Source organism: Penicillium cataractarum (assembly GCF_028827025.1).
Source record: "Penicillium cataractarum strain IBT 29864 chromosome Unknown utg000002l, whole genome shotgun sequence".
NCBI classification, from domain to species: Eukaryota; Fungi; Ascomycota; class Eurotiomycetes; order Eurotiales; family Aspergillaceae; genus Penicillium; species Penicillium cataractarum.
The window spans coordinates 2,108,082-2,134,200 of record NW_026622738.1 but is presented as its reverse complement, the minus strand read 5'-3'; the positions used below and the strand labels follow the sequence as shown (position 1 = coordinate 2,134,200).

The 26,119-nt window shown below is 49.3% G+C and overlaps 11 protein-coding genes across 11 annotated transcripts; 6 read left to right on the top strand and 5 right to left on the bottom strand.

Moving 5' to 3' along the window:
• Positions 1-447: 447 nt before the first annotated feature.
• N7496_002843 (short-chain dehydrogenases/reductase) lies at positions 448-1,452 on the top strand (the record flags this gene model as incomplete). The annotated part of the gene is made up of 2 exons (XM_056695774.1): positions 448-802; positions 881-1,452. 2 exons carry the CDS (start codon positions 448-450, stop codon positions 1,450-1,452), a joined length of 927 nt encoding a protein of 308 aa, XP_056557986.1.
• A 689-nt stretch (positions 1,453-2,141) lies between these two features.
• Positions 2,142-3,983, top strand: N7496_002842 (uncharacterized protein; the record flags this gene model as incomplete). Its single annotated transcript, XM_056695773.1, has 1 exon — positions 2,142-3,983. The coding sequence occupies one exon, from the start codon at positions 2,142-2,144 to the stop codon at positions 3,981-3,983; it is 1,842 nt and encodes a 613-aa protein (XP_056557985.1).
• A 157-nt stretch (positions 3,984-4,140) lies between these two features.
• On the bottom strand, positions 4,141-6,147 carry dbp9 (ATP-dependent DNA/RNA helicase; the record flags this gene model as incomplete). Its single annotated transcript, XM_056695772.1, has 4 exons — positions 4,141-5,221; positions 5,282-5,760; positions 5,827-5,903; positions 5,955-6,147. 4 exons carry the CDS (start codon positions 6,145-6,147, stop codon positions 4,141-4,143), a joined length of 1,830 nt encoding a protein of 609 aa, XP_056557984.1.
• Positions 6,148-6,372: 225 nt separating this feature from the next.
• N7496_002840 (uncharacterized protein) lies at positions 6,373-7,725 on the bottom strand (the record flags this gene model as incomplete). The annotated part of the gene is made up of 1 exon (XM_056695771.1): positions 6,373-7,725. One exon carries the CDS (start codon positions 7,723-7,725, stop codon positions 6,373-6,375), a length of 1,353 nt encoding a protein of 450 aa, XP_056557983.1.
• Positions 7,726-8,792: 1,067 nt separating this feature from the next.
• On the bottom strand, positions 8,793-10,340 carry N7496_002839 (type III PLP-dependent enzyme; the record flags this gene model as incomplete). Its single annotated transcript, XM_056695770.1, has 4 exons — positions 8,793-8,875; positions 8,932-9,525; positions 9,591-9,986; positions 10,106-10,340. 4 exons carry the CDS (start codon positions 10,338-10,340, stop codon positions 8,793-8,795), a joined length of 1,308 nt encoding a protein of 435 aa, XP_056557982.1.
• A 753-nt stretch (positions 10,341-11,093) lies between these two features.
• Positions 11,094-12,997, top strand: N7496_002838 (MFS transporter; the record flags this gene model as incomplete). The annotated part of the gene is made up of 4 exons (XM_056695769.1): positions 11,094-11,275; positions 11,617-11,675; positions 11,734-12,753; positions 12,816-12,997. 4 exons carry the CDS (start codon positions 11,094-11,096, stop codon positions 12,995-12,997), a joined length of 1,443 nt encoding a protein of 480 aa, XP_056557981.1.
• Positions 12,998-14,391: 1,394 nt separating this feature from the next.
• Positions 14,392-17,157, top strand: N7496_002837 (uncharacterized protein; the record flags this gene model as incomplete). The annotated part of the gene is made up of 1 exon (XM_056695768.1): positions 14,392-17,157. One exon carries the CDS (start codon positions 14,392-14,394, stop codon positions 17,155-17,157), a length of 2,766 nt encoding a protein of 921 aa, XP_056557980.1.
• A 304-nt stretch (positions 17,158-17,461) lies between these two features.
• On the bottom strand, positions 17,462-18,763 carry N7496_002836 (uncharacterized protein; the record flags this gene model as incomplete). Its single annotated transcript, XM_056695767.1, has 1 exon — positions 17,462-18,763. The coding sequence occupies one exon, from the start codon at positions 18,761-18,763 to the stop codon at positions 17,462-17,464; it is 1,302 nt and encodes a 433-aa protein (XP_056557979.1).
• A 1,586-nt stretch (positions 18,764-20,349) lies between these two features.
• On the top strand, positions 20,350-21,875 carry N7496_002835 (uncharacterized protein; the record flags this gene model as incomplete). The annotated part of the gene is made up of 2 exons (XM_056695766.1): positions 20,350-20,391; positions 20,460-21,875. 2 exons carry the CDS (start codon positions 20,350-20,352, stop codon positions 21,873-21,875), a joined length of 1,458 nt encoding a protein of 485 aa, XP_056557978.1.
• A 491-nt stretch (positions 21,876-22,366) lies between these two features.
• N7496_002834 (RraA family protein) lies at positions 22,367-23,416 on the top strand (the record flags this gene model as incomplete). The annotated part of the gene is made up of 4 exons (XM_056695765.1): positions 22,367-22,423; positions 22,526-22,601; positions 22,716-23,065; positions 23,147-23,416. 4 exons carry the CDS (start codon positions 22,367-22,369, stop codon positions 23,414-23,416), a joined length of 753 nt encoding a protein of 250 aa, XP_056557977.1.
• A 241-nt stretch (positions 23,417-23,657) lies between these two features.
• On the bottom strand, positions 23,658-25,091 carry N7496_002833 (3-ketoacyl-coA thiolase peroxisomal A precursor; the record flags this gene model as incomplete). Its single annotated transcript, XM_056695764.1, has 3 exons — positions 23,658-24,456; positions 24,524-24,974; positions 25,082-25,091. 3 exons carry the CDS (start codon positions 25,089-25,091, stop codon positions 23,658-23,660), a joined length of 1,260 nt encoding a protein of 419 aa, XP_056557976.1.
• Between the last annotated feature and the right edge of the window lie 1,028 nt (positions 25,092-26,119).

Below are 26,119 nucleotides of genomic sequence, written 5' to 3'. Positions count from 1 at the left end.
GCGGAGCAATATATTGTACTTTTTTACGGTATCAAAGCGTATACGCCAAATCCTGTAAGAGGAAACCTCCAGTGGCCGAGATACAGAGGTATGAAACATGACCTTTCATACAGCGATTTAGGGTGGCTAGCTCGGTTGTGAGTTAATAAGCTCAGGCCCCTAAACTACGTACCCCTAGAATCCTTCATTCTTTATGTGAGGTCGTTGAATCATCTTACTTGCATTAGGCCTCCCACCCCCCTGCTATCTCCAACAATTGCGCACGCTAGTTACGTCCACCAACAATGAACTACCATAACAAGTTAGTTAACTCGTGGAATAGCCGCTGAATAATCACATTCTAGACTGGGGCAGGTAATTAATAGAATCACCGCTCTCTTTATCTTACTATTGAAACGTCCTTCCTTCCAAATCTTCTCACGCACGAACAGAAAACACGATATAGCTATGGCTCAGACTCTAACGCAAGTCCGTGAATGGAACGCGGCTCTGAAGTCCACACGGCCGGAAATGGTGGCCCTCTTTGTCGGAGGTACCAGTGGCATCGGAGAACACACTGCCATCAACTTAGCCGGCGCGGTTAAGAAACCGACTATCTACATTATCGGTCGCAATGAAGCTGCGGGCACTCAAGTCGTCGACGCGATGAAAAATGCCAACCCGGATGGTACTTATGGATTCAAGGCTGTTGATATGTCCAACCTTCGCAACGTAGACGAAGCCTGTGAGGAACTGAAAACTCGCTTTAAAGCTTTGGACCTCTTATTCCTCTCTGCTGGAGCTATTTCTATCAGCAAGAATGGTACGAAGAGACGATCTTACAGGCCCGTAGACACATCTTTATCCACGAAAATAGGCTGATAACTTTATATAAACATAGAGACGGCTATCGGCATCGATGTCAACCACATGACTCGATACTACTCTCGTATGAGATTCGTTGAGAACCTAATGCCTGCCCTCGAAGCCGCAACCAGCCCCCGCGTGATCAGCATCTTAGCTGGCGGCAAGGAAATCATGATTGAGGAAGACAACTTGGACTTGAGCAAGAAATTTTCTCTTTCGGAAGCCAATGGCTACCCAGCATCCATGACCTCGCTGGCATTTGAGGTTCTTGCATCGCAACACCCATCCGTTAGCTTCCTCCACGTGTTCCCGGGTCTTGTGTCTACGCCACTCATGAAAAAGAGTATGGGATCCGTGCTGGGTACAATTTTAGGGTTCTTGACCATGCCAATGTCTATTTCGGCCAAGGAGAGTGGTGAATGGCAGACATGGCTATCGACTTCGCCTAATTTTGTACCGAAGAACTCTGGTCAGGGTGCATATATCGTCAACCACGATGGCAAGGATTCGACCAACCAATCTCTGATGGCTCAACTGCGAGAGAAGGGATTCCCGGAAATTGTTTGGAAGCATACGCAGGATATTTTTACTCGGGCTCTTAAGTAGATACTATGCTCCTCCACATTTGACGGCAAGAGATCCCCTAGCAAAGGAGATCTGCAAGATTCGTGAGGTCAAAGAGTTGATGTACCAAGGCTGGGCAGTTTCAATTATGATGGCTTATCGTCCAATATTTTTTAAATGGATTTAGTCCGACTACTTTTAGTGTTGAATTGCACGACAATCCGTATTCATGTGAAATAGAGTGCTCACGATGTAATATCAAGGTCCATCTAAATATACCCATTTCTCAAGCTAGCGTCTTGGAAGCGGGGCCCAGAATTAAGAGTAGATATTAAACAGGGAAGCTAGTTTTTTTTCTGGAATGCTAAGATACTAATACATCGTAGTCCGTAGATATCATCCATCAATTGACCAAGGCTTCTTTGCTTGATAAACGTTTACAAGTGTATGAAGTCTATGAATGTGATAAGTGTTGAGATATTGGAGACAGTGATATTATGCATAGATAGTTGATGTGGTGGTGAAATTAAGGTCGGCAAAAAGAATGGCTTCGCAAAAATCACCCATTCGGCGCTCAGTCCTTTTTTGGTAGGACAATATGTAAGGGCCGATAGGACGATAAGATAATCGATAAGCGATAAGGGTAATCAAGATGACATCGGGGAGTTGCCAGCCTCGTTGACTCATGTTTGCCTCTTTCACCTACGCCCTCGGAAACTCATCGATTGCTCATGACCAAAAAGCAGAAGAAGTCCTTTATTTTCAAACCCACTGGTACCCCGCATCATACCCTCACTTCCAGGCCCCGGCAGAATGATCAAACCAGACGACCTGCTGGTTCCACCACGTCTGACTCGCCTTCTGTCAACGACCTGATCAGCCATCTTCGCCGCACACAAGCGCCGACTCCCTCTGAACACGACACTCCAACCTCTTCGCAATCTCTTCTCCCCCAAGGATCCGTTCACCCATCTCTCAGAAACCTTCTCGAACTTCCAGAGGCCCCACCACCTCGACCTCGCCCTGGACCTCGCCGCGCGATCATCGGCGGGCGCCCAGTGCGATTGACCCCGGGGCCTCCGCCCCCAAACAGCTGGCTCTCGGGAGATAGCGAGGGATCGCAGTCAGCGGAAGAAGCCACGTTGGCTACTACCGGAGGTGATAGAACTACTATATATCGTCTCGATAGACTACCGGGGGTAAAGTTCCCACCCGAGTCTAGTCTACTCCATGCAGTCCTTAAGTCTATGGCTTTGAATTGGGCCTGGCACCTGGACTACGATGGATCCTTTCTGGCTCATTTACCCCCACATACCAAAGAGCTCATGCTCAGCTATGTCGCTGTCTATGCGGCTCGTACGAGGACTCAGCCTCTGAAAGGACGCATGAGGGGCCTGAAGCCTCTGTTTCTCACCGAGTTTGACACTGCTGAAGCTGCTGGGGATCAAGGCGAAGCCGATGTGGATACTGCCCACAAAGCCGACACTATTACCTGCCGGCTGGATCTGGGGTGGGCGTTGGGTTACTGGATGACTTTCAAACAACTCTCGGGCGAGCTGTTCATCACCACCAAGTCAACACCTGCTGTCGCCCAGCCTGCACCCGGAGAGAGCGTCCCTGCTTCGTGGGATGAGCAGACGTCTGTTGAGTCTGTGGAGGATGCGAATGCGTCTGCCGCTACAACCGGTTATATTCCAAAACCAATCAGCCAAAACGTCCGCTTCACCAATCTCCGCTACCTTTCCCTCGCTCATCCAGTCCCTGGTGCTGCAAGTTGGAACTCTCTCCTTCACATTCTTTCCCGCCTTTCTACCATCACACACTTATCTCTGGCTCAGTGGCCCCCTCCAACTCGTACCCCTCATACCGCCCCTGCGCGCATGCGCCCACCAAACCACCGTGGTCCCGCATTCATACACGGGGGTACAGATGTGTACTCCGGCACGGAAAACAACTGGGCAGAAGCAGCGGGAATCCTTCGACAGCTCTCTCGATTTACCTACTGCCTGAAATGGCTGGATCTCGAGGGTTGCTCTGAGTGGATTCCTGCGCTGACATGGACGGGCACTGATCCAGACGGCCTGCCCTGTCGCCCTGGGACGTCGGGTCCAGAATGGAATGGGTCCTGGCGAAATATTGAATGGATTGGTCTAGGTCCTGGCTTTGAGTACCCAGGGGACAAGGATCTTTTTCGTCCCTTCACAAGACCCATCTCGGCAATTCAAACCATGCCCCGTTCGTCGTATTTCCCGCCCGCGTCGCGGGCTGATTCTCTTCTTGCGCCGGTCACTGCTCTCCAAAATCTCTCGATGCAGGACCATACCGATCGCAACGACCCTCCTCGGTCTCCTCCACCAACGGATCTACCGTGGAACGTGGAGGAGGAACGTTGGATGTACCGTCGTGACAAAGAGCGTCAGGCCTGGCGCGATGCGATCAGCAAGGCGAAAGAGGTGTGCACTGGTATTCGGGCTATCAGAAGAGAAGGCCGTGGGAAATGGATGGAGGCTTTTACCGGAGGGGATGAAGAGTCGTGGGACAGCCGCTCAAGCCTCACGCGTTCAGTTGAATAGAGCGTACATACATTTGTCTCTAGCAGAGACAGCTTAAATCTGCGGAGCGTTCTACAGGAAATATCATGGAGAAAAAGGATAATCGCGAATGTAATTTTTTCCAGTCCAACTGTACAATGGTATCATAGCATATGTCTAGCACTCCTCCATATCTATTTCACTTGCGTCCCCGATTAAACGTCTTCAAAGGGTCAACCTTCCCAGTCTTCTTGCCCTTTCCACGAGCGCGGTTACGATCGCGAGCCTTGCGGATACGGTTCTCATTCGTCTTGGAGAAACCGACATATCCAACATCCTCTTTCGAGATACCCTTGCGTCCCTTAGCAGGCATCAGGTAATCCGGCACGTGCTTCAGATGAGGCTGCACACGAGCAGCACGCAGCTCACCATCGTGGCGCAGTTGGCGCAGCTCGTCGGGGTTCTCCTCGAAGTGGCGCTTGAGCTTCTCACTCTTGATCAGCTCTTGACGAATCTCCCGCGCACGAGCTTCTTGCACGGCAAGACGAGTGACGGCGCGCAGGGCGTCGGTCATACGGTAGCGGAAGGCATCGACTTGCGACATCTCGAAGTGGTAGGGCTTGACCTCGTTGCCGATCTTGGCTTGACGCTTGATGATTTTGGTGATGACGGCTTCATCGTTCTTGGCGCTGGGGGTCGATGTGGGCTTGTGCTTGCCGTATTGGTCGGTGGGGATGACGAATGAGAGGGCCATACCGGCCTTGCCCGCACGTCCGGTACGTCCGATACGGTGGGTGTATGATTTTGAGGTGGAGGGGAGGTCAAAGTTGAGGACGCAGGCAACGTTTTGGAAGTCGATACCGCGCGAGATACCGTAGTCCTTTTCTTTGTTGGACATCTTGCGCTTCTTCGACCTTTGCTTGCTGTTGGATTCCTCCACTTCTTCCTCATCCTCACTGCTGCCAATTTCTTCCTTCTTTTCCGCATTCTCGTCGACCTCCTGTGACTTCTTGGAAGGCTTAGGTGTGCCCATAACCTCCTGGTCGTCTGCGGCGATGATAATGTCGTAAACTCCCTTGTTGAATTCCTCAACAACGTGTAGTCGCGAGTTAATGGGCAACTCTGAGTTGAGAACACAGCTCTTAATACCGAACTGTTCCAGGAAAAGCTTCACACGGTAGCAGCGGTCCACATCACCGACGAAAATGATAACCTTGCCCTTGACCAGCTGTAGCTTGAAGATGACATATGTAAGGAGGAATTTCTCGTCTTCCGCACATCTGGAAACGGTATGTTAGCCTCTACTCACACATAAGGAGACAATATGACCAAATACATACCTGACAACAAACTGGCTGACTTCAGCACCCTTCTCTTCCCTATCCTCCAACTTCAGAATCACCGGGCTACGGCAGAACAGGCTCTTCAGAGTATCAACCTCAGAGGTCAGAGTGGCACTCATGAGGAATGTCTGCACACCACGGGGGATAGCCTTTGACAGAGCATTGATATCCTCATCGTAACCATATGAAAGAACCAAGTCGGCCTCGTCAATCACCAGGTGAGTAAGCTTCTCGAGCGACAGTGCGGAGTTGTTGACATTGGCCAGGACTCGGGTGGGCGTGGAGACAATCAAATCAGGGAAATCGGCAAGCATGGACTGCTGCACGGCGTCGGACACCTTCTGAGTGAGGTTGACGGATCGAACATCCTTTCCGCAGAAGGCAGTGAACGAAGTGATGACTTTTTGAACCTGTTCTGCAAGTTCGCGAGTGGGGACGAGAATGAGACCGGTGGTGGCTTTCAACGAGGGATCGGCCTATTTTTGGGAAGATAGTGTTAGCAATCGTTGATCCTTACTATCATAATATCTGATAAGACTGACAGATTTGCGTTGGAGAATTGCTTGCAGGACTGGGAGGACATAGGCGGCGGTCTTTCCTGAGCCAGTTTTGGCGCGGGCTGTATTTGTTAGTATGGAAGATGAAAATTGGGATGTCGAGGTGGACTTACCCAGAATATCCTTTCCTTCAAGTGCCAACGGAATGGCCTTAGCCTGGACGAGGGTCGGCTTGCTAAAGTTTTCCTTGATGAGAGCCTGGCGCAGACGGGGATCGAGGTTGAGGGCCTCAAAATCGAATTCCTTCTCATCCGCACCTGCCGGCTCGGGCGAGGGAACGTCGTTTGCATCCAACTTGCGCTTCATGTCTGCTGTGCTGTATTATTGAATAATCTCAACTCGAAGTCGAAAAGATCAATTTGGGAAATTTCATCGGGCGGTGAGATTTTTGCGGGCGGTGAGGGGACAGAATCTCCGCTGCTGACATCATCATATAATTTCCCAAAACGGAAAAGACAAAACATTGGATCAGATACGCGCTTTCATAGATTCAAATTAAATATGGTACATGCTATGTGCTTTCATTCCTGTTTAACAAGATTCACTCATCCGCCTGCGGTGTTTGGCTTTCTTTTCTAGATACATATTCTTCCACTCCTTGTTGTGGGGTATGAGTCCCCAAAAGTTGAGATGACTATCTTCCTCTGTCGTCAAGTCCAGCCACGCATAAAGATCTTGACGGCGCTCGGGAACCTTGACTGAGATGTCTGGCTTCGAGCTAGGTGATTCTATATCGGTCGGCTTTCTTCGGCTCCTTCTCGAGACTCCTCTGAACTCGTTGATTTCCTGTACACTGGGGAGTTTACGGCCTTGTTGCGTGTCACTCCAATCAGTGTAGGAGGCTGGGTAGGACGAGAGGGTAGCTTTCAATCTTGAGCTAACCCAGCAGCTATACCCCATATCTTCATCCGTGCTTTGTCCGATTTTGCTGCGGAGGAGTGGCAATAATGTCGAATCTTCGCAGCCAACCTTATGGGCTGTTAGAACGGTAGCAACAAGGATGATGACGACCGAGCAGATTTGAGTATAGAGGCCGGCCATACCAATGCTGATAACATGCACAGCGAATGCGACCCAACCAGTCCATTGGCACATTGTGTAGAGAACACGATTCGGAATTTGTGGGCTGGCTGTAAAGGCCTGCTTGACCAGATACCTTGGCGCAGCGATAGTCACAGCTTTGGAGTCCTCCGTGATAACGATCACTTTGGCAATTTCATTTGGATCCCTGGGCTCCACAGGTAGTTTTGTTTCTTCGCTGATTGTCCCCTTTTGATGCAATTCTTCATGGTGTGCAATTGCTGCCTCGTAGATCTCGAATTTTTGTCGATAATTGTAGCTTTGGGCCTCTTGCTGAGCGTCTTTGATATTTCTATCAATACCAGCTTGGTTTTGCGCGACCTGAATATATCTCACAACCACTGAAACAATCATGGCCATGACGTTTGCAAACCCCCACCAGTCGGCCGCCAACACGGTGAGGGCAATGAGTGTTCCATGGGTGGGAACACTTATCAGAAGTAATCCGATGAGGAACGATCTCCATCTGGGAGGTCGGTCACCTACTTCCCAATGAATGATGCTGCGAACTCGATGAAGCTCTTGTCCTTGAAGCCACCTGGAGAACCACCCAGCAAGTTCGGTGGTCATAATCCCCTCCGAGACATTGTACAAAGTAAAGCCGGATTTCTTCTGGGTGAATCGGTTCCCTGCCACGACAAACGCTCCTAGCAAAGGTAGAAAGTCGAAGTAAAGGCTTGGGACAAGTCTCCCTATGCTTCGATCCATTTCCTCCGCCCCGAGGAGGGTAACAAGGCCGAGGGCATCGATGTGAAGTCCCGTCCCCTCGGCCCAAGATGCGAGTTTTGCATGCCAGGGGTACATGTGTAGATTTTTTGGGGGTTGTGGTAGGAAATTATCATCAGGGCTGGGTGGATGGTTGATATTGATCCAGACAGGAATCCTCGATCCCCGTGATTCTAGTACCCCCAATTATTTCCATCTCGTCTGCAGGCAACCCGACGCCCCAGACTTCACACGGCCTCGTGGATGGCTGTGAGCTACTTTCTGTGCCCTAAACAGCGCTAAGAGCTGACTGCATGGACGCTCGTTGGCTAGACAGCCCGTAGTGAGGCGGGTCATGGCGCATCAGTCAGCACTATTCGACGCTATGAAGCTTAAGGGAAAAGCAAACAAAAGTTACAGAATACGAAATTGTATTTTGACTGAAGGCTGTGCCTCTGTGGGCGCTTCATAATATAGGACATGGATTTGCACTTGGCCTCATTTTAGTCGCTCCTGGAAAGAATAGAGTCAGGTCGGAGGGCTACTTGGAACGATTTCTGGTTCTAGTAGGCCCTGCCTGGAACTGGAAAAGAGGCGAGAGGAGGCCGGAAATATGCACGATTCTTGCACTTCGCTACTGCGGCTCCGATTCTGCCAGCGGGTGTTAAAAGAAAAAGTTCAGCATCAGAATTTTTCCATTCTGTAATTCCTTTTTGGGTTAAGCTGGCACCCACCCGACCGGGCACCTTGTCACTACTAACCTGATTTAGGTTAAGCACCTAATTTCCTGCCCCACGAGGCAAATTTCATGCCAAATCCATACCCTCAACAGCTCTTCTAAAGAAATACTGGCCAAATAACTCATCTGCGTGCCCGTGCATCATGGCCATGGTGCAGGCTACAGCTTTTTTAAGTGTTCTGCGAGACTATAGGCGAGCCGCTTGAGTCCTTAGGCTTCCAAAAACGGTTAGAAATAGGATACCATAGATATATTAAATTCCGAGTTGATGAACCCATACAAAAGCGCGCAATAAAAATCTCAAACTATCTAAATCAGCGAAAAGATCGCTGGGATAAGACACGGTTTTTTTCTTGGTTCACAGATGACAGGCAAGTTATAAACTTCGGGTAGAGGGGAACAGACGGATCGATACTGCGTCCTGGCCTCATATTGATTCGCTATTCACATAAAGAATCTTGCGGGAGCAGTTGAAGCCGTTAAACTGGGTCGCAGTAGTCAGTGTATATGCTGCCTGATGTTAGCCCTCGAATTTAACCAAGAGAAAGAACGGAACGAGCTTCTACCTCCCATATTCCGATATATAAGCCAGTCCCCCACCCTGACCTCTCTATCAAATGTCATTTCTCGAACAACACAATCGATGCTGTCACAGGTAGGTCCCCAAATAGAGTATCGATGGCTTTCAGGTGTTGAAAGTGTGCTAGTGGTCCTCTCATTGTCCGGCTTTTTTAGTGTTTTAACAAGGGGCCTTCCCTTCGACTTTTCTCGACTGAACAAGCGGGGAGCCATCACCTCCTTCTCCATGATAACATTCATAAAGTTGCCATACACTCCGTCGTTTTGGTAGAGCATATTTAGAGCTCCCATTGAGGCTGACTTTTGAAGTTGGCGCCGTCGTGCAATCACCTGAGAGACGAGTGTGTAGGCACTGCGAGCATAAAATCTTCCCGGTTCCGCAATGACAGCCACTTGAGAAGGAAATTCGTTTTGAATGGCTGCCCGAACAACTGGAGTCATGTGGCTGAAGTGACTGTCTTGGAAGCCACCGCCAATATCAAGTATTGCGGGATTGAAACCCTGGCGCTCAGCGAGGCCAAACACATGACGAGCATCTTTGATAGCTTGGCAAAAGGCTTGCGGATTCGAAGCCCCAGTACCTGTAAATAATATTGATGAGACAACTTCAACTTGTGGCTGGCATACAGGTAAACCTTATTCTCACCGACGTGAAAGCTAATCCCCACAACGTTTAATTGTAGATTCCATGCCCTCGAGATGAGACTTTCCGCTATATTTAGGTGAGCACCGAATTTTTCACCGAAAGAAATCAAAGCACTATCATCGTTCGCGTGAATCCGCAAGAGAAGGGCTGCATCTTGAATATGCACTTTTATTTTTTCCAATTCATCAATGTTATCAAAAGTTGTCAGCATAACTCCTGCCCGACGTGCGAAATCCATAGCTGCGGCCGACTTGCACGGGTTAGCAAAGAGAATTCGAGATGGGTTCACACCGAGACTCAAAACCGTACGCATCTCTTCCACAGAGGCGCAGTCAAAGCCGGTTCCCAGATCAGCGAGGCATTTGAGCAGCGTGGGATCTGAATTGCATTTAACGGCTGGCTGTGTGTCAGCTATTTGCTTCAGATACTCAAGGCCTGGTACCGAGAAACAACGTAAAGGCATCATATTATTAGATTTGTGGCAGGGAGTCAAAATTGAAACAAACCAAACTTACCATAGTATGGTTGAACTTCCGGCAAACCCTGTTTCCAGGCCCGGTGTTGGCGAGCGACCTGGCCCAAATCGGCGATGAAGAATGGATCATCACGCTCGAGGAGGGATTCCTCCTCCAAGTGGGCAATATGGCTCTCAATTGCGAGATCAAGTAGTTTCTCAGGACATGGGAACCATGAATCTTGGATGGATTTAATGCTGTCGGAAAGCTCTCTGAAAGGAGGGAGAAGACTCATCTTGCTGAACAGACCAATTAGAAAGACCATGAAGGTTCATTCCAGAGGTGAATGGTTGTCTGCAAAACAGCGAGTTGGACGATTCAAGTCGAGTTTCGATGCTTCTAATAAAGGAAATAGTAATACGCCGTACGGTGTACATACCTGGAGATACCAAGATGGTTCCTGGTACCACTGCAACCCGCCAGACAGTGTACTGCATGATGTTTGATGTACGACTTAGGGCCCACCGTGACCCACCATCTAGATCTGGAGGTATCGGTAATATAGGTACAGTATTTAGGTTCTGATTGATCTTTCCTTCGATCGGCAATGCGTCCCGAATATGCATCTACAATACGTACATACAGTACAGTAGCTAAGTGGACCTACCTTTTCCTCCACTATGTATCCACGAGAGGACTTCAGCTCAGCTCAGCCCATATTTTCTTCAAGTGAGCCAGTCCCACGCGAATGACCAATGATATACGGCCTAGCGAAGGTGGGGAAAGCTGAGGGAATATTATATCGTGTGATATATATACGCCGTTCCTTTCGTCGGTCAGGATACTCACCTCAGGCAAGCATAACATTACGTACATTATTGAAAATCTTATTGTGAGCTGTAGACATGTCGAAGGCTCAGTTAACCGATTTATAATTCGAAGAATAACTGAATTGAATTAGAAAAAAAATAATACGACCCCGGGAGTTCCATTCTGTTTGAACCCACCTGCACCAGATCTGAACCTCTGCTTCTCGCTTTCTTAAATCATGGCATCGGATCCCTACCTGCTGTCAGAGGTATTGGCCATCGCAAATATCCATCCTTTCTACGTCCCCAAAATCAAGTATCCACCAGACGAAGAGACCGTCAAGGCAGTCCAAGAACAAGTCAAGCGCGATGCGAAGAAAGTCAATCTAAGCTCCCAGAGCTTGTTGCAAAAGCACAACCTGTACGTGATCCATGGAGCCGAAATATATTGGAGTGTCTAACTTTGAAAGATATATCGTTGTCGACTGACTTGTGAATGATATGAGCCCCCAGAATACATATCGTCGAAGCTGCTATACAAGCAGAACTGGCGGTGGATCTGGAGGCACTCCGCTGTTCTTTGCCACAAATGTCCATGAAAATCGCCAACATAGGGCCCATTTTGGCAGCTTTCTTAGGGCTACCGGAATTGTGAAAGAAACGGACTGGATTCTTACCACGCACTTCGTGGGACATCTTTACAGGCAAGTAATCAAGAAACGGGCCCTGAATCGTAAAAGCTGTCTAACTCAAGCATCTTAGATCCATGGATCTCATTGCAGAAATCTGCGAAAATGGGGGAGCCAGCGTTCTGTGCGGGGGTCCCTATATGTCATTGTTCCTACTTGGTATTATAAAACACTAATCAACCTCGTTTAGAGACTTTTATGTACGGATTCATCGTTCCTATCTTGGGATTCATGATCAAGGACCGCCTTCATATAGATCCCTCTCAAACTCAGAAGCTTACATCCAATGTTCTCGCTTTCCATGGAGCCATTTCTGTCATCTCAGGCCCCGTCATTGGACATTTCGCCGATAAAGTTGAAAGCCAGAGAACCTCACTCCTGATATCAATGCTGGGGTGTATTATCGGCACTTTGATGGTCGCTAGCGCCCATTACGTCACCGTCCTATTTACCGGTCGATTTCTCCAAAGCATAGCGGAGTCTACAGTGTGGATTGTTGGGTTAACAACAGTGACGGGAATCGTCCCTGAAAATCAACTGGGTACCGTGATGGGTGTCATGATGTCCTTCATCAACACGGGAATGCTTACCGGACCTATCGCTTCGGGGTTCCTGTTAGAGCGCGCAGGGTACTGGGAGATGTGGTCCGTACCACTCGTAGTTCTGACCCTAAATATTATCGCGTGTCTAATTATGGTCGAGCCCACATCCAAACAATCTTGCGAGCCCGAAGCCATGGGAGAGGCTGAATGCCTGCTCGCCAACCGTGTAGATCCTCAAAGTTCGCCGAGTCCGCCAAATTTCTGGAAGCTAATGCTATGCGACAGTCGTGTCCTTACGGTATGGCTAGTGGGTATCGCGAGCACAACTGTTAGCACGAGCTTTCATGCGACACTGCCTCTCCATGTGCAAGAAGTGTTTGGATGGGGCCCTAGTATGACTGGACTTCTCTTTTCGTGTTTCAGTTTGCCGACTCTTTTTGTCGGCCCTCTCGCCGGTTGGGTCCGCGACACCATTGGAGCAAAACTTCCAGCCACGGCCTCGTTGGCCGTACAGGCAGGGCTACTAGGCCTAGCAGGAGTTGCTGGGAACGATCAGTTTTCATGGGCTCGCAGGCAGGGCGCTGGACCAGCACTTTATATTGTCTCACTTCTTGCCATTGGAGCATTGAGACCATTCATGTCGGCTATCGGACCAGCCGAGCTCTCCAGTGAGTTTGCAATTTCCTATGGCTGCATAGTGCCATCCTGTTGGGCTAAGGAAAATGCACAGCTATCGTCAAGGAGTATCAAGCTAGAACACCAGGCAATTTTGGTCCTCAAGGTGGCCTCTCCCGCGTGTTTTCTATGGTTGACGTTTCTGCCTCTTTCGGGATGATGATCGGCCCTATCATCGGGGGTGTCCTTAAGGAAACTATTGGATATACATATATGAGTTGCGCGTTTGGTATGTAAATCGATTTCTCTGATATGATGTCTTGCTAACTTCACTAGGCCTTCTTTATTTCATTCTAGCTATCCTCGTCTTTAATTATCTAGGATCTAAACACAGAGCCCAAGAATTACCTGAAGAGGCACAAGCGGAAGCTGGGATAAACTCTACAGGATCTTCAAAGGTATGATGGAGACTTGAATCAATTATTTGCCACTAGCTCTATTCAATGCCCACGGAGATTTGTCACCACGTGCTTGATAGCTGTAACACCCGTGACACTACCTAGCTACAGGTCATCACGGATGAGCCTCATGTGTTGCAGAATGGCTGAGTGGGCAGTGTTAACTGGCGAAAAGGCTCGTTGTTTGCCAGGAAGCCTCATGATGGGAACTTCCCTACACAAAAGCCCTTGCCTACACTTGTCTTCCCCCCCCCCCCAAGACTTACATAGTTGCTTAATGAAAGTTCAGTTTTTGGCTATTTCTTTTGACTATGACCCCTGTTAAGGTTTTTTTGACAAGTTCTGCCTACACTATTTGTATTATTGGGGCCAAAAAACCTCGCGATGGATGCTCCTTGCCGTTCGAGGTTCTAATAGGTATGTTTATCGGTCAGTGCTCACATACATAAAACTTGTTGATTAAGAAAGCCCCTCCCTCGCCCGAGAAGACTTGCTTTTTCTTTTATTTTGCTATCCTATCACCTGAAATTCTTCATAGATCCACTTTGTGCTTGATATTGGTCCATCGGGTCTAGCCGTTCTCACGGCGGGTCCGACCGTCTGAAAGGGCAAGGGCGCACAAACAACAACAATAATAATGACAGCCACAGCAATTCAGCCTATCATAAATTCAAGGCAATACGAGGGCTTATTTAGCTCATTTTATCTTGGGGGCAGATGGCGGGCAATGGTTGGCTACTCCAGTTTGGCCCCCACGGCCCTGTCATATGCCGAAAAACAAACTTGTCGCGCTGACCGTCGACGTGTTCCAGCCCTCATGCACCTCTTCATTCGCGTCAGTTGTCGTAACCTTCGGTGCTGATGCTTAAGGTGTCGAGCATAGCGCTCGACAGAAACGGGAATTAACGAAGGGGCCAAAGCCATGGGGAAAATTTCCATAGCCAAAATGATTGCATGGTTATTTTCTGCTTACCGATCGAGAAGTCTTGACGGCGGGAGACATTGTTGATCATATTCCCAGTGTAGAGATTATGGCTTGCGCCACGCCCCTATTCCTGAATGCAAACTATGCTCTGCAAATCAAGGTGGCCCGGGCATATAGGGTCCTGAGCCCCCCTTCAAGCTTACTGGGTTTAATTTACAAATTTTGATCATCCCACGCCTAGTAGTCATACCAAGCCTGTCTTGAAGGGGACTTGTATTTCCATCAGCGACGCTGTCGCAACGATCAAGATGGGCGCATCTTTGTCTTCACACCGCGACGACAAACCACGTCAGATCAAAAAGGCCGAGAAACACTTGAGAGACCAATACGATGGTCAGTGGCACTGGTCCATTGAGGGCAGAGCTCATCGGCCCTCTGTCGGCCCGGGCGAGTTGAAAGATCGCATGCTAGAGTTACAAGACTCCAAGCAAGTATACCGAAAGCGACGCTACCTTAATCCCTGGCGAGGCAACGAGCACGAAAAATACCCAGATGCAGATGCTTATTACAGCACGAACAAAGAGTATCCCCGTCGACTGGTTGTGCAGGCCGCCTCGAGTGCCCTAGCCGACACGAACTCTCGCCACTGGAGTCGCCGAAAGATCAAGGGACATGTGCCGCTTATAATTTCACTTGCGGAACTCTGCTTGAATCCATTAGGACTTGAGCAGTATGAGTCTGGATACGATGACGAGGATGAAGAACACAGACACGGAAGACAACGCATACAAGAGTCGTTGACAGTGCTTCAGCGCATTGTGCATGTGATAGCAGCAACTTTGTGCACCTTGGGACTGGCTTGGGTCATTCAGCTGTTGCTGTCTATTCAAGTCGTTACTGCTCCTTGGAGTGATGATGGCACCGCTGAGCCTTATGATGAGTATGAGAACGTGTCATGGTATTGGCCCAAGCACGCCGTCAATGTACTGGACCAGTCGCCCGAAAACACGAAACCGCAATCGCAGCTCACTAAGCTGACCATCCCTCGACGCTTGGTGGTGAGGGACCCCGAAACCAAGCAATGGGTCGTCAAAGAGACCACCGAGCTTCGCGATGAGAAGACCGGCATGCTACAACCCTACATATTTCTCAGTTTCTCTCGAGCCAACTACCTCGGCAAGAAAGACCACGAGTTACGGCCGTTTTTCTATCGTATTGCAGAGGCTATGTTGAATCATGAAAACAGAAATAAAGCCCCAGATGAACCCTCCGTGGAGGCCTTTTGGGTTGACCTGGACTGTGTCTCACCCGACGATGTGAATGACAAGACTGAAGAGGCAAAGGCGGAGTCTAAACGCACAAAAGATGTTCATTCCATTTGCGATGCCGTTCGTTGTGCGAAGCGAGTCTATGTCGTGCTACCTAGCGACGATCCAGAGCAAAAGAGGATATGGGGGCAGCGTATCTGGACGCTGCCAGAGGTTCTCCTCGCAGCCGGCAAAATTCGATACTGTTTTTCGAACCCTGATACCATTGAAAACGACCATCGGGATCTGCCACACTTCGATGTTACCTTGACAGATATGTACGACAGCTTCTGGCCTAGATCCACGTCTCGATTCCGATCCAGCCATGAAGAAGAGAACGATGGATCGCATGAAGACGTAATTGCACATCTCATCAATCATTATACGAACACTACTAAGCTTAGTGAATTGCAATTGTTCACCTGCGCCGTTCAAGCCATGGCTCAGTTATCTACCGGTAAAGATATACAAGGATACACGACAGCAGATATGGCTTACGCAGCCATGGGACTGCTTGCCTATCGCATCAGTGCCAATCCTACAGATAGCCCTTTCCAGGCCATTGCACGCCTATCGCTGGTGAATGATAGCGATAACCTCCTCGAGCGTCTCGTGTGTCTGTGGCCATCCCACCCTCCTCAGAAGCAGCTCCAAGATCAAGCTCAGGGCCATAGTGATCTGGCCGGCAGTGAGATGATTCTGAGAAACATTGCCGATCGTGACCAATATTCGGTTCACCTCTGGGATATAGAGCCCACTTGCAGTGTGGTTGGCATCGGCGACGATCAATACACCCCTACGGTTATTCTAGATCGTTGCCGTGGTATTCCCATTCGGTGGAAGAACTTCCCCCGGGTCAAATACGTCAAAGACTTGAACGGATTCCGTGCGACAGTTTCTCAGAAAGTCGTGTATGCTGGTGCTTGGTTCCTCCTGACCGGCTTCGGTCTATTTTCGTCGGCTATTTCTCTCGAGTTCTCCCTCATAAATAACCAAACCTCCATCGATGTGTCCATGTATTTGCTTGGTGTTGCACTGTTCGTTGGATGCGCTTGGATCGTCTCCTGGTTCAGCCCGTGGGCAGTACGACAGCTTTGCAACAGCGGTGCCACGGGTGTATCCTGCCACCTGGTAGGATTTGAGGGTACCATGCCTCTGAGAGAGATTGAGAAGATCATTTATGGAAACTTCAACCATCGCCTGGCCTATGCGCCTTCATCGACTATCTTCTCCAAGAACCTGCGCAACAAAAAGACTCGAGAGGGAGTGGAGCCTCAAGACCCAGCATGGTGGCAGCAGGAAGCTCAGAGGCAGAACGTTCCCGAAGGCCATCGTCTTTTCACGATCGTGGACACAGGAAACATGACTGTCTCCGTTATCGCTGCGGAACGACCACCAGTGGTGGCACTCATCTGCGGTCGTGAAGGCGGCATGGTTCGTGCTCTTCTATGTAGCTGGCGGTTCGAACAGAATTGTCTCTACCGGGAGTGTGTTATGCGAATGCGTAGCTCTGTGGAGTATCTCGCAACCCCCAATGACTGGTTGAAGGTTAGCCTGGCTAGCCAAGGGGATGTTAGCCGTACCACTGTGGATCACCTTCGACAGGAATTGAAGAGAAAAGCAACTCCTGTCCCTCCCACTCCACCTCCAAAGGACAAACCTACCATGGTGTCCGTGGCAAGCCTGGAGCCTCATATTTACACTCAAGCTCAGGAGTCGACGCAGGCACCGGCTATTGTTGTTAATGGAACGAATGTGCCTTCGTAATTACAATAGACGATAATTAATGCAGCTCTAATACCCCTGCTCATCATGTTGGTTTGATTGGTTTGAATGGATGACTGGACTTTGTTGAATCAGGCCTGCTTTTGCTATCTTCAAAACCTCTACCTCCCGAATGTACTCTATGTTCAATGTTTGGTGCCATCAGTTATAGTGCGTTATAATGAAGTGCTTAGAGAAGCCATTCTAGAATATTCCTGGGTTTTTTTAGCGGCATATCACCAACAATATCTAATATAATTCGAGATGGCTTCTATGAGTAGACCTGGTTCTGCCATACATCCTTTACTCATTGCACAGTGAGCGCAACTACATCGTCTGGCACATCAACTTCTTCCAGAATCGAGGGATTCTCGTGGAACTCATCACTCTCAATATGTCGCTTAAGAATCCCAAGCACGCTCCGCTCCACAATAACAGCCGAAGAATCTACCCGAGCATTGACACTCATGACCCGAGCGAGGTAGTCGAGCACTGCAACTAATTCTGTTGGTTTCTTGATCATACTGAGTAAGGCAGGGGTATATGTCGGCTGAATTGCGGGCTCATCCACTGAGCCGTCCACATTCAAAGCATACACGAGGGCATCCTTGGTAGCTGGCTGCAGAGAGCTCAACGCAGACTCATACATTTCAGCGCTTTCTTTTGTTGTCACGTTGCCCATGCATAATAGCCTCATCAAGGCTCGTTCATATCGATCATCTTCCACTCTCAACAATCGAAAGCCTTGGGTATGGATGTATTCTGCGCGTTGGATGAGGACATAATCATATCCTTGGCGGGCATCCAACGTGCCATCGATCACACTATAACAGGCATTGAAGACATTTCGATACGACTCAAAGATAGGCTGGTTCAATTTCTTCGCGCAAGTCCAGTCCATATGGCCTGCGGCACCTGCAATATCGAGCAGCTGCTCCATGAAGCGAAGCTTAAAGCTGCGTTGCCGTCCTTCCATCCGAAGTAAGCTCGTCAAAGCTGCTGGCGCATTCTCCGCCTGACCCAGCTGTCCAAAGTTGAAGAATGCTCCAATCTCAATTCCTAGGAGTAAATCATCTTTTTCCTGGGCAGAATGTCGGTCTAGTGACGGGACTAGGCCGGAATCGCAGGCTTTGAGGAGAATATGATCGTGGTTGAGGTCGGAGATATCTTCTCCGGTTGATTTCTGGTGATCTAGGGCCAGCTCGGGGTCTTTTCCTAGATCGTTGATAATGATGGAGGTGATTAAAGCGTAAAGCGTTCTTGCATCGGTGATGGTTTGGTTGTAGTAATCCCGAATCCAGTCAAATGATTCTCTGGTTAACTGAAGCTCTGGGGACTGAGACCCAACAAATACTTCGTATTCTCCATTATGTATCCAACGCAAGGAAAGGAACCCTACAAGTGTGCGATTGACTTCATCGTAGTCTTCTTGGTAAAGGATGCGTGAAGGTGACGGGCTGCCAAGAGGGGTTCCTTGAGGGTCGCGAATGGAGTAAGCCCGCCGGAGTCGGTCAATCTCGTCGGGAAATTCCCTGTAGATCAAGGACACGAGTGCTGTTTCAGAAAGTCCAAACAAGACGTCCGGGTTATCACAGGCTTCTTTGAGCATATTCGACGGAGGGAAGCCGCAGGGGTGAATGGCATCTAGAATGACCTCCACGATTTGTATAAGAATCAGCTTTTTTGTCTCCCGAGAGATGTTCAGCTTTGATTTTTTTTTCTTTCCTCCAATGCAAATTAAAAGAACCAACACTGTCTTCACTAAGCCACGACTCAGCCACAACAAACAGTCAGATCAGCGGGGAGTTGGATGCCCTCATATTCAGGCCACAATATGCGGTGATCTTCAGCCTCGCTCATGCGACAGAATCCATGTTGTGGACGCATCACTTTGACTATACCCGATCACTAACTCAAATTTGAGGGCAGACCCAAATTGGATACTTGTCTAATAAGTAAATAATGTCCGCTTGATACTCGCCTTCGATTCTTTCCAGATTGGCTGCGTAATCGGCTCCGAGAGCCAATAATATCGGATGATTCCTACGATCTTGAACCCGGGTTGAAGAAATGCAGGCCTAGAAGCCGGGCTCTACCGCCGTAAAACACAAGGAACAATTAGTCAAACATTATCGAAAACGCTATTGAAGCTCACCGTTCTTTGAGATTTGCAAACACCAACACTCGATACACAGAAAAAGTCGCTAACCTCGGGGCCTGTTCATGCCTTGTCAGAATTTCCAAGGCTGCTTGACATACATCTAGCTAGCCACATAACCCTCGCAGCTAACTAACGTATGTACCGATGAGGCTGTCTGTAGGACGAAACAGTAAGTCCATTACTCTTGTAGCTATGCGATGCCCTATTTGCGCCACGATTGCCGCTATTACATGACAACATGACAGCTGGCACCAAAGATCAAGCACAGTTGGGCAGGAAGGATTTGGATTTGAAATGGGTGCAGATGTATTCGATCGTATTGAAATTCATTCCATGATTTGTTGTCCTTACGGTTCGGACCGCCCCTAGTTGATGGTATCTCCGGCGTTCCAAATATTCATGGTATTACTGTGGAGAAGAATGTAGAACCAGGGCAAGTATGTATGTATAGCACGTATCACAAGCCGTCAGACTACGTTTATAGACGCCGAGTCATGAAACCAACTGCATTAGCACTGTATAGCACTGAAAATCAGGAAGTAAAGATACCAGTAGCTGTTGGAGATAAAGTGACTTGGCACAGTTATAGTCGCAGTGATGCCTAGCAAATATCGGGAAAGACGGAAGATCACGCGCCAAAGGCTCCGAAGTTGACAAGGAATAGACAGGGTATCGAGCGTAAGAATCCTAAGGGATTGGGCCCCTCATTCAGGCGCTGCAACGGTGATGTGGCTGAAGTCTGAAACGCCCCCGCTAAATGCTGTCGGACAGGTATGAGTCTCTCGTCCCACCCTCTAAAGTCTCTTGAGAAATAGAAAACTATTGACTTATCCAAATCAAGTCACGAGACAAAAGCAGAACAAAAGAAAAGAGCATATCGTCACCCTGCGACTTCCCCCCTTCTTTCTACTCGAACCCCCCAGCCCCCTCGCCAGGTTGATCAACATCTCCGCTCCTCTGCTGTTGGAGTTAGTACAGAGCTCGATATTTAAGCTCAAAGATATGTGATCGAACCTTTCCGAAAATATCAAATCATGACATCTTGGCCAGGAACTCGGGGGGCTCGTGTATCGCCGGTAGGCACTGATCGATCGTACGATAATATGAGTAACTGTGAATACTCATCCCTACCATTCATGTACAGGCTTCTTTGAAGGGAGCAATTTGGTCGGATACCAGGAGTGAAGGCTATACACCCAGCAATCTTTTATCTGAGGAGAGGTCGCTCATCCAATGGGACTCGCTATGGATCAACGATGAACAGGCCCCGAGCTCCCCTTCCTCGGGCACACTGCAGCCGCCGTATCCGCGTTATCCAGGAGCTTCGCCACCTACCACGATACCCACGGTCCCTCTTGATGCGGCTCATGGGTTAGAAGATGCTGGTGCCAGCGGAGAAGCAGGAGATGAGCCCAAGACATCGAATACCGTGCGACAAGGAGATCACTCTCCACCATTATCGCCGCATTCTCAAACTTTTGATCATGCGCCTGTAAATGCAGGCAACAGCATCACTCGACTTGAAAAAATCTTCGAAGAAATTCATCTCTTGCAGCAACAAGTCCGTACCAAACGCTTGCGGGTCCGAGACCTTCGCCGTGCGCTACGGCGCAAACGGGAGGAGGAGGATTACCTCCGACTCGTACTACGCGAGAAACTGAGTTGGCTATCTCCAGAGGCTATCCACCAGCAAGCTTCAACAATAAACAAAGCCATCGACGACCTAAAAGCCGCCACGGAACTTTACCGTATTCTCGAAAATGACTACCACAGGATCGAAGATGAGCTTGATAAAGAAGAGAATGTCCTAGACAAGCGCATGACAAAACTAAACAAGATTCTGCGTAAACAAGCTACATCAAGAAAAGATCAGAATCAAGTTGTTGATTTAGACTCGAACCTCTCTTCAGACTCTTCTTCCACCGATGCCGACGCCGATCCCAACCAGCTTTCATCCAAGGCTGCAGAATACCTCACCCTAGTTGGGGAGATTCACCTTCTCCGCGAACAGCTCCGAGATCTAGAATCGGAATATATGAATATATTAAACCAAGCACATCTTCGCGAGCGCATCGGCATCTCCCTTGATCAGGGAGCACTCTCCTTCCTTGCAAACTACGAAGACGCAAAGGCGAAAACCCAAGCCGGGATACACTTTGCAATCCGCCGACTAATAGCGCACCCCGAACACGAGAATCATCCCGAAGCAGTTGTGCTCGATGAACAATGGGATCAAGTTATAGCAGACTTTCAACCCCAGTCTCCAGACAACCAACCACCACGAGATCCATTGCGACTGACCGAGTTCGAGGACCGGTCGCCGTTCTTTGAAGAGGGACGTCCTGTGCCCTTGAACAAGTTTACGTTTGTGAATCGATGGCTGCTGCATCAGCTACGTCATTCCAGGTTTGAGGTTTTGCAATTTAAGACGGATCCCGGGTTGATGGGTCTCGTGGATGAGGGCTGGGATGGTGATAGTATTAGCCAGATGGCTTTGATGCTGTGGTTTCGTGATGAGACGAATGGAATGGTACCGGTGAGACATGAACCTGTTCAATAACGCTAGAGGATTTCAACAAATATCAATCTTTCATCTTTTGACTAGAAACCCGTTTGTATTTTCTGACTCATGTGCTGCTGTCTGGGGGAATTTGAGATGTCTAGGTCTGTTGAATATGGCACATGCAGATATTGTTAGCATGGTAGACGATTAGCCATGGAAAAATCCCTAGATGCCCTCATACCAGGTCAAAGACACGTTCTGTTGACATATCAAGGTGCAAACGTGTACGTTCCGAAAGATTCCTTATCCCCTCCATCTCGGGAGACGAGTCTGGCTATCCTCGGGTGGGCCGATGGCGTCGTTTTCCGAGACCCGGACAAGCGGGCATGTGCTAGAGGAAATTCAACGTTTCAATGGTTATCTTTCCAAGTTGACAACTACACACTCTTTCTCTATCCTTCTTGCTACCTTTTTATTGACTTATTATACTCGGTACCTTAACCCAAAGAAGTTGTTATACACCTCTCCATACCACCCCGCACCCCGCAATGGCTTCCCTCAAGGAACAGCTAGAGACATTGGCGAACAACTATACAGCTTGCGATGTAAGTATTGATTCCTTATACACAGTGATCTTAGGACTCTATTGTGATATAAGACCACGCCTGCTATTATCCTAACAGGCCTAACATTCTTCCACAATCTAGATATCAGATGCCCTCCTCAAACTCCAAAGAGTCCCCGAAGGTGGCACCGCACGCGCTGGCTTCCTAGCAGATCTCAGTAAGTTCACGGATCTATCTATCGCCCAGACAAGAGGCTCCCCAATTCTATGAACAATCCTCTCCACGAAGCCCCTCCAAAAAGCCCAACCCCCAACTCACAAATCCTTCATAGCCCCCTTCTCGCCGATAATCGGCAGAAACGAGCAAACCCAAAGAATCGCCGCCCCAGCAACAACCTTCAAATTCCTCTCCAAAAAAGACAACCCACCCGCAATCGCCGTCGAAAATCCCGAGAAACACGGATTCCCGCCGGGAAAGCACTGGGTGGACTTTGTGGGCGACTTTGCCGCGGCGGACCCGTCGAATGTCGGGTCGATTGTGGTCATCGATCAACCTAGGGATCAGTATTGTGCTGTGACGGGTGGGATTATGGCGACGAGGATGAAGGTGCTTGGGATTCGGGCGACGGTTGTGAATGGGAGGGTTAGGGATTTGAGGGAGTTGATTGAGACGAAACTTCCGGTATGTTACCATGTTACTCTTTTCTTTTGGTGGGATATAGTACTTGGAGAGAAAGAGTGAAGGCTAAAATTTGGGATATAGATTTGGGCTCGCGGGACGTCGACGGTTGGGACGGGTGCTGAGGCGAAGGCTGTTGTGCGGGATGTCCCTATTACGATTGAAGGGGTGACTGTTTCTCCTGGTGATATTATCTTTTGTGATCCTATGGAGGGTGTAGTTGCTATTCCGCGCGACTTGCTCGAGCCCGTCATGGAGCTGATGCCCAAGCTGATTAGTATGGATGATCAAGCCAAGGAAGCAGTCGCACAGGGGATGACCGTCGCGGAAGCTTTCAAGACATTCCGGGCTTAAGGTACAAAGTATCTATGGACTTTGGATAAGTTTGTAGAAGAAAAGAATCTACCTCTTATTTGTGGAGCAATTTTTCACCTCAAAATCCTGGAAAATATACATGAAAAAATGATCAATCTCTCGTGGTATCCTCATAGGTGGTCAATACACCAAAATCCGTGGATATAGAAGTAACCCAACCCAAAATATAAAGAAAGAAAAAGGCGCTGTGCAATGTACAATGGAAGAAGATAAGACCAGTTTACTCGGCAACCCAGACGGCAGCCATACCCATACCGGTACCAACGCACATGCTGGTAACACCGATCTTCTTGTCGGTACGCTTGAGCTCAGTCAGCAGGGTGCTAACCTGGCGAGCGCCAGTGCAGCCGAGGGGGTGACCGAAGGCGATAGCACCACCCTTGGGGTTGATCTTCTCAGCGGGCAGGCCAAGCTCGTTGACGCACCACACGCACTGGGAGGCAAAGGCCTCGTTGATCTCGAAGATGTCGACCTCATCCTTGTTGATGCCGGCCTTCTCGAGAGCAACGGGGATGGCGGCCCAGGGACCGATACCCATGAGAAGGGGCTTGACACCGACAATGCTGGCGGTGACGTACTTGCCGATGATCTTCTGGCCCAGACGCTCGGCAGTGGAGCGCTTCATGAGCAGAACGGCGGCAGCACCGTCGGAGATCTGGGAGGCGTTACCAGCGTGGATGGAGCCGTCCTTGGCAAAGGCCGGGCGGATCTTGCCGAGGGACTCGGCGGTCATGCCCTCGCGGATACCGTCATCAGCCTTGACGGTGATGGTCTTCTCCTCACCAGTCTTGGGGTCGGTCCACTTGACCTCGAGGGGAGCAATCTCCTCGTTGAAGAGACCAGCCTTCTGGGCCTTGACGGCCTTCTGGTAGGAGGAAGCAGCGAAGGCATCCTGGGAGGCACGAGAGATACCACGGTCCTTGGCCATGTTCTCGGACAGAACACCCATGGGGACCTTGCAGTTGGCGGACTCGGGGTGGTTCTCGAGGAGCTCGGAGAACTCGGTGACGGCGCCGGGACTATATGGAATCAGAATTTAGTAACCATGCTTGAGATAGTGGTTGTAGGTTCACGATTGGTACTTACCCGTACTGGGAGGTCATACTCTCAACACCAGCACCGATACCGACCTCGATCATGCCGGACTTGATGGCGTTGGCAACGTCGACGACGGCCTGGAGACCGGAAGAGCACTGACGGTTCAGGGCCTTGACGGCGGTGGTCTCGGGGAAGCCAGCAACGAGGGCAGCAGCACGGAACTCGGTAGCACCACCACCGGGAGGCAGGACGGAGCCGACGGCAACATCCTCGACGTACTTGGGGTCGATACCGCTCTTCTGGATGACAGCCTTGAAGACACCAGTCAGGAGATCAGCAGCAGCAGTATCCTTGAAACCACCCTTGCCACCCTTGGTCAGGGCAGTGCGCAGGGCACAGGTCACGACGATATCATCGGGGTTCTTCTGGGTGAGGGCGGCGGCTCCCTTCTGGCTGCCAGAGCCAAAGTGGGAGGAAACTTGAGAAAGACGCTGCTGGGCTAAAGAATGACAGTTAGTTGAACGGGTTCTTTTTGTGAAAATCGTCGATAGCACGTTGCATGTGCTGATTCCCGCAATGCTGACAATGGAGACCTAAGATGCTCACCTGAAGACATGACGTCAATGTGGGATGAAGTCTGGGGGTAGTATGGGGAAGGAAGAAAAAAAAGCAACACAAGGATGAGAAAAACTTCGCACGATTACGGGCGAGGTCTTTCTTATAAATCACGTCCGTGGATCCGGTGGTATTTCCCTTGTTCGCAGCTACGCCCGTTGCTGGCGTCGCAACAAAAGTGCCGAGGTCCCCGCATCATTGTTAATCCGTGGACATCCCCCAGTCACGGGATCTCCGGGGCAGTTACTGGAGCAGCATGTGAACATGTGAAAACTGCAGACCTGAAGACCGAGAGGCGTCTGATGATGACCTCACGTCATGCTCGTGCTCTCTCCGCCGATCGGATACTGGGATTGTCTCGGCTTCCGTAGTGCAGGATCGAGTCTTGAATGTGATTATTCTATACCTCCGACCCCCATGCCATCTATCCTCGGGGCCCCCTGATTATTGTGGGGACCCCCTCAGGTTGGCTAACTTGGTCCAGACTACAGTACCACCTTAAAGCTCTACCGATGGATTATGTCTCAGTTATCACATGCAACACAATAATATTTTGGCTGGTATAACTTTATGTGCTTACTAACAAGAAATGTAGATCGTGATCGTCTAATTGCAGTTTATACAGAAATCTGTATATTAAAACCAGTCAGTGGTTGAGCCTTCAAAACCAGCCGTCTTGAGGGTTATCATTAACTTCAAGTTCTTCCAGGTAATCTCCCCCCTCATATGGCCTAGTTGGTCAGCCAGGTTGGTCGCCACCTGGTTGGCCAAGGGTGTGCCCCTGTGAAGGAAAATTGAGGGGAAATATGGTTGACTGGTATCCGATGTCGAGCACAACTCCACGGATGACCGGGCACACCCTAAGGGGGAGAGTCGGCGAGCGAGCTAATCCCCCCTCGCTCGCCAATTTCTTCTTTTATTTTTTTTTCTTATAAAAATTTATAAGTATATATTACTCTCCTATATCTCCTATTTTAAATCTTAAATAAGATATTTTTAAGGTATTTTAGTGGTGTGGAGGGTAACTGT